This window comes from Lycium barbarum, chromosome 1 (genome assembly GCF_019175385.1).
Source record: "Lycium barbarum isolate Lr01 chromosome 1, ASM1917538v2, whole genome shotgun sequence".
NCBI lineage: Eukaryota > Viridiplantae > Streptophyta > Magnoliopsida > Solanales > Solanaceae > Lycium > Lycium barbarum.
In genome coordinates, this window is record NC_083337.1 from 297,983 (window position 1) to 308,191 (window position 10,209).

A 10,209-nucleotide genomic window follows, 5' to 3' on the forward strand; every position below is an offset into this window, starting at 1 on the left:
ACTTAACCTTTTGAAGAATTGTATGGTTTGGCTACTTAACCTTTTGAAGAAAAACAATAATATGAGGTCCATGTTTTTTGCTGTACAATAATTTCATTTGCCCCCACTAATGGGTTGATACGCATGTGGCAATGAATCCATCATTATTGATTTAATGAGATACTTTAGAAATTACATGAATATTATTTGATTTTTTAATATGGGATGCACTGTTTTTTTTTTGACATTGTTTATTTTTTTAATATGGGATTCACTTTTTATTTTTATTTTTTATATTGTTTGATTATGTTAATATGGGATTTACTTTTTTTTTCCGTGAGTTTGGAGATGGTGGATTTCACTTTTTTTCTTTAAATATTGGTTGGTGTTTAGTATGGGCCCCACACTTTTTTCTTAAATATTAGTTAGTGTTTAGTATGAGGCCCACACTTTTTTTTTTTAATGAAGGACGGACGACGTCTATATAGCTATACTATATAAAAAAAAGTAGATAGAAAGATATAGGAAATAGCAAATGTCATAAATGTCCTTATAGGACTGACGACGATGTGCCTTAAACCCACGCTTCTTAAAAGTAGAAAAAATTAAAATTAAAATAAAAAATAAAATACAATCCTCAAATTTCCTGGATGTTATTATGAAGTGAGATTTGAGATTCTATAGTACTCCCTCCGTCTTATATTAGTTATCCACATCACTATAAATATTCGTCCTAAAATATTGGTCTATTTACAAAATTTGAGATAGAATTAATTAAGTTTTTTCTACTTTGCCTTTAACATTAATTGCTTTTTAAAGTAATTAATATTGATTAAAATGCAATTAATTGGAGAGAAATAAGGGTAATGTAGTAAAAATACACTTTTATTTATGAGTTTTTAAAGGACGTATAGAAGGGAAAGTGGACAAGTAATATGAGACAGAGGGAATAATGATTATTTGGTAAAATATGGTTAAAAGGTGATAAGTAGACGCTGTTGCCAACTAATCTGTTTTGTGTGAAAAGCGGATTCAAAATTAAATGTTGATGGGTTCGAAAATGATTTTAAAGTTTTTCTTTGGTCTGCCATCGGTGTTTGGTAAAAATTTGAATTCCCAATCTCACATTGCGGGTGAAGTGCTGGCGGAATTAGGAATTTGGCGAAGGGTTTGCAATTTTTCTTCTTAGTAGTGTTAAGTTTGTGAAAAATAAATATACACTCATAATAGCTAACATTTAACCTCTGCATATCACATAATTTTCCGACAAAGGGTGTTCACCGAACCACCCCTCACCTAAAGTGGCTCCGCCCATGATAAAGTGTTCCTAACTAAGACGATTTCATACCTAATACTTGAACTTTAAATCTCTAGTTAATGATAAAGTAATACTTATAATAATAAATGAGTCCATAATCAAATAGAGCATTTAGTAGGCGTTTGGCCATGCGTTTTCAAACCATGATTTGAAACCATGACCCCAAACCAGCGTTTGGACATGCGTTTTCACTCATTGTTTCAAATCATGGTTTCAACTTTTTTAAATATAAAATTTAACCCATAAGTTTATATTTTGTAAAAATAAAAAAAACCCATAAGTTGGTAGTTATTTTTAACAATTACCCCCATCAATCATTTATCAATCTCATTAACTTCCACCAACCTTTATTTATGTCTGCCAACCTTTAGTTTGTGTGGGAGAATTATATTAAAGAGTAGTCACATTACTATTCATGTTAAATTTTCATTTTTATTGAACTAAAGTTTGATTAATTGATGTTGTATTTTTTAGAAAGGCCTTTTAGTAGTGTACTAATTTTGTTATGTACTATGACTTGCTCATTTGGTAAGAATGTATAAGAATTGAGAATGTTTTGATAGTTTTCATAATTTTTGGGATTTTTATGTCAATAAGAGAAAATACAACTTAAAATATTCAAATTGCATGTCCAAACATGATTTGAAACAATGTTCTCAAATCATGTTCAAACGGGGCCTTAGTAAATATTGTAATATATTTATTCGCATTACTGCGTAAATTTGTAAATTACAAACTGGATCTATCTACCCTCATTGATTTGAGTTCTCTTTTGATTTGGGATCCATACCATTTCACTTCTTAATTAGTGATTATTGAAAATTTGTTTTTGGTCGATTCTTAAGTTCAATTGTGAAATGATGATTACAGCTTTTTTCAGATTTGGCTGAAAAACTTTTACTGAAAAATTGGAATTCGCGACTTAAATAGCATAAAAAAAAAAAGAACATAAGTAGTATTCACGCACGAATTTCGTGCGTGAAAGAACCAAACTGCAAAAACACAGTTTTGACCTTTCACGCACGAATTTTATGCGTGAATGGGGTCATAAAAAAAAAAGGAACATTAGTGACTACACATGAATTTTGTGCGTTAATTTTTTTTTTTTTTTTTTTTGTGTTACCTTTCCAATCAGGTTTTTTTCCCATACTTTGGGTAAAGATTAGTCATGTTTTAAAATCCAAAATATCAATATTTTATATAAAACTTAATATCTTTTTTTGCGTACAATAATGTCGGCTCATTACATGAAGTCCACCTAAACGTTTGGATCGTCGTTTTAGGGGTTCTAAAGTGCTCCGAAGCAAGTTTTGAAACTTGTAATATTTATAGGATTTTGATTTAAGTGTTTTATTATATTTGAATGTACAAATTTAAATATTTGATTTAATAATAATTCATCCAATACGAGAGGTCTATACTAATTACTTATGTTTTTTTTTTTTGTACTAGTTTGGTTCAACTTTTGTTTTTGCGCTATTTAAGTTGCGAATTCTGAAAAATTGTCCACCTTTTTTTAGTTATTGCAGAAACTTATTTCTAATGATATTTAAAAAAAAAACTATTTTAGTTTTTCCAAAAGCATTTCTGAGATTTCTTTTACCTTTTCTAGAAACAGTTTTAAGTTAGGTCACGCTAGGTGTGTTTCATGGTCCCAGACACCTGTTGGGGCCTTATAATATCAGGCAGTGCCACGTTAACAGCTACCGATGGATGCGCAACTTGATGGCAACTAATCTGATAAATTTCACAAATAGCCACTCTCCATTTTTAAAATTAAAAAATATCCCTCAAATTTCCAGGTGAATTTCCAGGATGTTATTATAAAGTGAAATTTGAGATTCTATAATAAAGATTATTTTGTAAAATATGGGCAAAAAGTGATCAGTAAACGCTATTCCTACCAACCAACTAATCCATCCTGTGTGAAAAACGGATTCAGATGTTAAGTTTATGGGTTTTAAAATGACTTCTCTGGTTTACCATCGATGCTTGGTAAGAATTTGGATTCCTGGTCTCACATTGCCGGTAAAATGTTTCTAACCAAGACAATTTCATACCCAATGCTCGAACCTTAGACCTCTAGTTAAAAATAAAAGAATACTTATAATAATAATTGAGTTCATAATCAAATATTTATAAATATGTAGTAAATTTTTAATATATATGCAGTATAGAAAAAATCTATTTGAGTTTACGTAAATTCATAAATTACAAACTAGATCTATCTACCCTCATTGATAAAATTTATTCGCATTTAATGTTTATATCCAACCCGTCTTTTATAATCCGACCCGCGATCCCATCTCCTCTCCCTCACTGTTGCTTGCTCCATAGCCATCATTGCCGGCGAGCTTGTGACACAGGAGCTCGAGCTCCGGCCACTATCACATCATTTAATCCTACTTTGATTAGCGAATGACACACCACATCTTCACCAGAGCATTTTCTTAAATAAGGTCCAAAATCTAAATTGGCCAAAAAATGCGAGTTCAGTAAAAATACAGAATCTCCTAAAATGAACGCGCCATAAGTGTAAAGCTATTGAGTTTACGTAAATTCATAAATTACAAACTAGATCTGTCTACCTCATTGATAGTAAAAATTTATTGGCATTTAATGTTTATATCAAATAATACAGTAGGGCCTAGTGATAAGATAAATAAATAAATGCAACATAAAACTTTGATTTTAACCAAGGGTCCACTTGTTACTTTGACTTTTAAGCGCCAAGATTACGTCTTGTTTAATTCACTTTCGTCGTAGCCTCATATAATGGAAGAATGACCAAAACAAAGTCTTCTCTTCTTCAATTTGTTGTACTGGTTTTTTTGCATAGCGTGTCTGCAATTATTATTATTAGTGTGAACATTAAATTTCGTCCTTAAAAGACTTCCATAAGACTATCAAGACTGCATACTTGGGGATCCATACCATTTCACATCTTTGTGATATTGAGCCAGCCAAATAAAAAATAAAATAAAAAATTGCCCCCCAGAATAGCAATTTCACATGCTTTTGTTTCTGCTATTTTGAGGTACTTTTGATTTGGTTTCTATCTTTCTTTTTTTTTTTTTTTTGCTTCTTAATAATTTTTTTATTTGTTCTTGTGTATTCTTGACTCCCTTGTCTGTATGGGCTACTTGATATCACTTAAAGATAAAGATTTGATGCTTAAATAAGTTGGTTTTTCTCAAAGTTTCAATCTTTTTTTGAAAATCCCTTTAAATATTGGACTTGATAATCATAACTGTAAATGGCAATTTCACCTGCTTTGTATCTGCTATTTTTGGGGAACTTTTGATTTGGGTTCTATCTTTTTTTTTTTTTTTTTTTTTTTGCTTCTTAATTATTTGATCTTTGCTGGTTTTTTAATGTTCTTCTGTGTTCTTGATTCCCTTGTGTCTTTATATAGAACCTGCAATATATGGGCTGCTTGATATCACTTTGAGATAAAGAATTGATGCTTCAATAAGTTTGTTTTCTCAAAGTTTAAATCTTTTTTTGAAAATCCCTTTAAATATTGGACTTCATAGTTGTAAAGGGCAATTTCACCTGCTTTTGGTTCTGCTATTTTTGAGGTACTTCTGATTTGAGTTCTATCCTTTTAGCTTCTTAATTATTTGCTCTTTGCAGGTTTTTTTTTGTTCTTGATTACCCATCTTTATATAGAAGCTACAACAAATGGCCTACTTGATGATGTCACTTTGAGATCAAGAATCCAAGTTTAAATAAGTTGGTTTTTCTCAAAGTTTCAATCTTTTGAAAACCCCTTTAATTTTTAGACTTCATAGTTGTAATATGGGCTGCTAATGTTTACTTCTTCTTTTTCCAGTTTTTGTTTTCTGGATTTTGTTGGGATTGATTTTGAAGAAAATATTGAGCTAAGAATACCCTTTATGAGCCTTGAAAGTGGATACTGAATTGATTCTGCTCAATTAGATAAACCATGAATTTATATGTGCTCTTTTGGTTGTATATGCTCTTTTGTTTTATGTTTTTCTCAACTTTGTAGTGTTAATCTCGTTGTAGATAGGGTAAAATTGGTCCCCCTATATGGTCTCGGTAAATCCTCGCCTCATGAGCTAGCTTTTCGGATTGAGTTAGCCTAAAAGTCCGTGTCTTTAACATTCCATGCCCCGTCAAGTTGATAAACCAAGTTGAAATCCTTTTGCTTGGATCAGTGAAGAAGGTGAAAGAAGAAAGTAAATTGTAGCTTTAGAAGAAAGAGATTGAGGATGGTTTGGCATAAACAGGCATCCATTGTCATGAATGAGCATCTCGCTATAGTTTGTTTTGAAGATTTACCTTTAAGTGCAAGTTAACAAAACAATAGTGAATCTGAGCATAAATCACTTAACTTCAATTAGCAGTTTGCACTTAATTTCTACAGATTTACCTTTTCTCATCCTTTTATATATGAGTAGTACATTTGACAAACTATGATTTGCCAATAGAGCAGTTAAAGTGAGACTTTCTTTAATTTTGCAGGCTCTGATTTTGGTTTTGGTTTCACCTGAAGCAGCTTTTGAATTGATATCATATACAGAAGGTCATTGTTGCATCCTAAAGTTATGACTTGCTTTCCTTTATTCTGTAGAAAAAGTCAGTCATCAACTAGGCATGCATCCGAATTTGATGGTGGTAAGCACTAAAAGTTCACCATTTATTTGCCATTAAACTGGCTTTTAATTTTTTTGTATACCACATGTAATTTTGTTCTGTATGTCGAGAGGATTCTAATAATTTAATTCACAACAGAGCTCTCTGGCGTCAAGAATGTCACTCTTTTCTCCTATAAGCAGTTAACAATTGCCACAGATTATTTTAGTCCGGTCAATAAAATTGGAGAAGGTGGATTTGGTTCTGTTTATAAGGTACGGACAGCTGTTTTCCTTCTACCTTTTTATGAATTGGTGGTTCAAATTAAACCTCTCTTGAGCCGAGGGTTTTTCGTAAACAGCCTCCCCACCTTTCAAGGTGGGGGTAAGGTCTGCGTACACTCTACCCTCCCCAGACCCCACATTGTGGGAACCTAGTGGGTATGTTGTTGGTGGTGGTTTAAATTAAACCTGTCAATTGGGTCGGGTCTGGCCGAGCCCGGGCCAGTAAAAAACCGGCACCACCACGCCCGGTATTGGAACTGGAGGGGCTGGTTGTGGGTTGGGGGGGGGGGTCGGTTTTTGAGGTTGGCCGAGCTGCTGGCCCACCGGTGCACCGCCCGGTATTTGTCTTTTTAAATCTGGGAAAACTGGGCTGATTGTAGTTAAGGTAATGACAACTGTTTTCCTTCTACCTTGTTATGAACTGGTGGTTCAAATACTATTATCTTTAAAGAAGTCTTATGGCTTTTTTATGATGAGCAGGGAAGGCTAAAAAGTGGAAAGATGGCTGCTATAAAGGTTCTTTCAAGTGAATCAAAGCAGGGTGTTAGGGAGTTCTTGACAGAAATTAAAGTGATATCAGAGGTTGAACATGAAAATTTAGTCAAACTCTATGGCTGTTGTATAGAAGACGATCACAGGATATTGATCTACAACTATCTTGAAAATAACAGCCTTGCTCAAACCCTTCTCGGTAATTCTATTTTTCTGGATCTTTCAGCACTACTTTTAGAAGTCACCCTGAGTGTTTTAGACGGACAGTAAAAGTGGTTAAGCTATATCATTTGGTTATGTTATTGCAATAACCAAACATTATCCTCCAATCCCGTTATATAAATGTTGTAGTTCATGCTAGTTCTATCTTTAAACACTCAAATCTAATTCTTCTGGATATTTTGCGTACAGGTGGAGGACACAGTAGTATCCAGTTCAGTTGGCGAACACGGACTAAAATTTGCATCGGAGTTGCAAAGGGGCTAGCTTATCTCCATGAACAAGTGAAGCCACATATAATTCACCGTGATATCAAAGCGAGTAATATTCTCCTTGACAAGGACTTGACACCCAAGATTTCAGATTTTGGCCTGGCAAAGCTCATTCCCCCCAACGCCACTCATGTTAGTACACGCGTCGCAGGAACCATGTAAGAATGCTATCTGCAAACTCTGCTGATGTCTCTTCTTGTCATGCTGTTCCCAATTTCCATCTTGAGAGTTTTCAAACAAAAAAAATTAAAAAAATCTTGAGAATTCATATCCAAAAGCATGTTAGACAAAAGAAAAAGCATGTTATTAGTAGATTCTTTTAGATCGAAGCTGATGTAAATAGAGGCACTGAATAGTGTACTTTTTCATGTCTCAGATAACTCCTAATAGAAATCGATATTCCTCTTATAACTTGATGCTTGCACCTTTGATATGTTCTTGTCTGCTTCATGGAATAGTAAATTATTTTAGGTGATACTGGCAAAATCATCTTGGTTGGATCTATTTCCTATGTGACTTGTTGATTTGAGTTATGCAAGTACTTATATGTTTCACCATTATACAGTTGACCCAATTCTTATATGTAAATCAGCCAAGGAATACTATGACCGCATAAAATATAACTGGCCATTTAAAAAGTCATATCAAATTAGTTGCTGTTCGATATAATCAAATGCTGTTGCTTGGTATATTAGCTTCTAATTGAGTATTTAGTATCGTGCACTCAAATTCACGTCTTTTATCCAGTGGTTATTTGGCACCAGAGTATGCAATTAGAGGCCAGGCAACACGCAAATCAGATGTTTACAGTTATGGTGTTCTTCTGATAGAAATCGTGACTGGAAGATGCAACACAAACTCACGTTTACCTATTGAAGAACAATATCTCCTTGAAAGGGTATGAGTTTTCAAACCATATATACATTCATTTTAAGAACTGCATGATTGCTGCATATGACGAGAACACAAGCAAAAACTGAAACTTGATACTAACTGAATCATGAAATTCACAAGCTTTAAAACTAATCTTTTTGAAGACCATGCAACAATGGAAATCATCACTGAAAGATCAACTTAGCACAGAATTACCTATTGAAGCACAATATAAATACTGAAAGGGTACAACTTCTCCCTCCATATATTCATCTTACTATTGCATCATTGCTGCATGTGTTAAATTAAAATCAGGGGTAATGAAATCAGTGGTTGCTGATTTATCGGTTCATAATCTTTAAAATAATTTTCAGAAGTCATCATGTACTTGAGATATCAAGCAAATGAAATTCTCAATGGAATATGGAAATTCCATGTGGCTAATCCCCTGCTTGCGGAGGCGGACCCACATGGAAGGGTGAGGGTCACCGGACCCCACCCCGTTAACTTTGGAAATTCTATATATGCATGTGTATATACATTGAGAAAGGATCATATATCGCCTTAGGCACCCTGAAACACAAAAGTTGATTGGGGGCACTGGTCCAACACGCTGCTTAAGCTCTTTGCTTGAGTGTTTTGACCTGTGTTCGAATTTTCGTTTGTGCATTCTTTCATTTTCCCAAAAATAAATTCAAAAAATGCATATAATTGCGTAGCTAGTGAGTTTTGACTGACAACCTCAGTATGTAAAGCGCGGTTCATGATCATCAAACCACACAATGAACTATGTTAATTTTGTGTTTAATTCATATTTATTCGTTAGTACATCGGTTTTATGTGTGTTTAATAAAATTTTCTGACAAAGCGGTGTCGTGTGACACTGACCCCACCCCCCACCCCTCTCTCAAATCCTGGGTCCGCCTCTGCCTCTGCCTACGAGCTTTTTAAACCCCTAGCGAGAGTTGTTTGTGTGGAAACATTCAGTGCTTCACCATAAAAGAGAACATCATTTTCTTTTTTCTCTCTTTCCATTTGTGTCTGTGAACCCACTCTTTAAATGAATATTCTGACAGCCATTGTTAATTATTTCTTGCGTGTTTTACAGACATGGCAGCTTTTTGAAAGAAAGGAGCTGGTTTTGTTAGTAGATACATCACTAGATGGGCATTTTGATGCTGAACAGGCCTGCAAGTTCTTGAAAATCGGGCTCCTCTGCACTCAAGATGCCTTAAAGCTTCGGCCATCCATGTCGACTATTCTCAAGATGTTAACCGGTGAGATGGAGGTCGATGACAATAAGATAACAAAACCAGGCTTGATCTCTGATTTCATGGATCTCAAGATTAAAAACGTCCCTAAAGATCGTCCTGAACACATTAACGCAGTGTATGATTATGTGTTATCTACGGACAATACAACAACTTTGCCATCCACGAGTTCTTCACAAGGTAACTCGACGTTCACAACTGCTGCATATGATCAAAGCATTTGAGCTAAATTTTGGTGTGGAGAAATAGTTTGTATTTGGTTGAATATTACGTTCAACTTTGTAATATTCTTTCTTTTTTTGGGGTATCTTGGGTTGATCAGTATCTGTAAATTGTTCAGATGTTTTATTGAAGTTGTTAGATATAGTGTATGTTGTAAATTTGAGGTGTTGAATTCGAGAAACGTAATTCTCTTCGGACCTCTTCCATGATATAGAAATTTTTAGTGTACCGAAATGCTTTTTGTAATTCAAATGAAAAGTAATTAATAAAAGCACAACCCCTCTTGTTATGATCAATACATAATCTGCTGGTTAAGTATATGCCTTTTGATTATCCAACGGTCCATATATGATAAATCTACTTAGTTAAATTCAATGTGTCTTTATTTCTTGTGCTACTTCCATTCTATCCTTTTTTTTTCCTACCTATCCAAAAAGTGGCGGAGCCACCCTTATTCAAGAGGTTAATATTGACATCTCTTCGTTAGTAAATTATACTATATATATATATAGGTACTTTTATGTAAATTATACCGTATTTATTTCTTTATATTATTCCCTTTAATTAAATTTTTGACTTCGTCATTGTTCAAAGCTCTTGAGAAATCCAAAGACGGGCACCAAGTTGACAGGCTTCGTCATTGTCCAAAATGTGACATTTGTAAATTGATATATACA

At 33.8% G+C, this 10,209-nt stretch overlaps 1 protein-coding gene across 3 annotated transcripts; it reads left to right on the plus strand.

The window, feature by feature from the left end:
- Positions 1-4,055: 4,055 nt before the first annotated feature.
- LOC132627556 (cold-responsive protein kinase 1) lies at positions 4,056-9,835 on the plus strand. Of its 3 annotated transcripts, XM_060342966.1 has the most exons (8): positions 4,056-4,334; positions 4,934-5,032; positions 5,789-5,941; positions 6,059-6,174; positions 6,664-6,874; positions 7,087-7,324; positions 7,914-8,064; positions 9,148-9,835. In XM_060342966.1, the coding sequence occupies exons 3-8, from the start codon at positions 5,872-5,874 to the stop codon at positions 9,532-9,534; spliced, it is 1,173 nt and encodes a 390-aa protein (XP_060198949.1). In that variant the 5' UTR covers positions 4,056-4,334; positions 4,934-5,032; positions 5,789-5,871; the 3' UTR covers positions 9,535-9,835. The 3 variants fall into 3 exon arrangements, with proteins under 3 accessions (XP_060198949.1, XP_060198943.1, XP_060198958.1); XM_060342960.1 differs by lacking the exon at positions 4,934-5,032; XM_060342975.1 differs by lacking the exons at positions 4,056-4,334; positions 4,934-5,032 and adding an exon at positions 4,559-4,878.
- Positions 9,836-10,209: the final 374 nt, after the last annotated feature.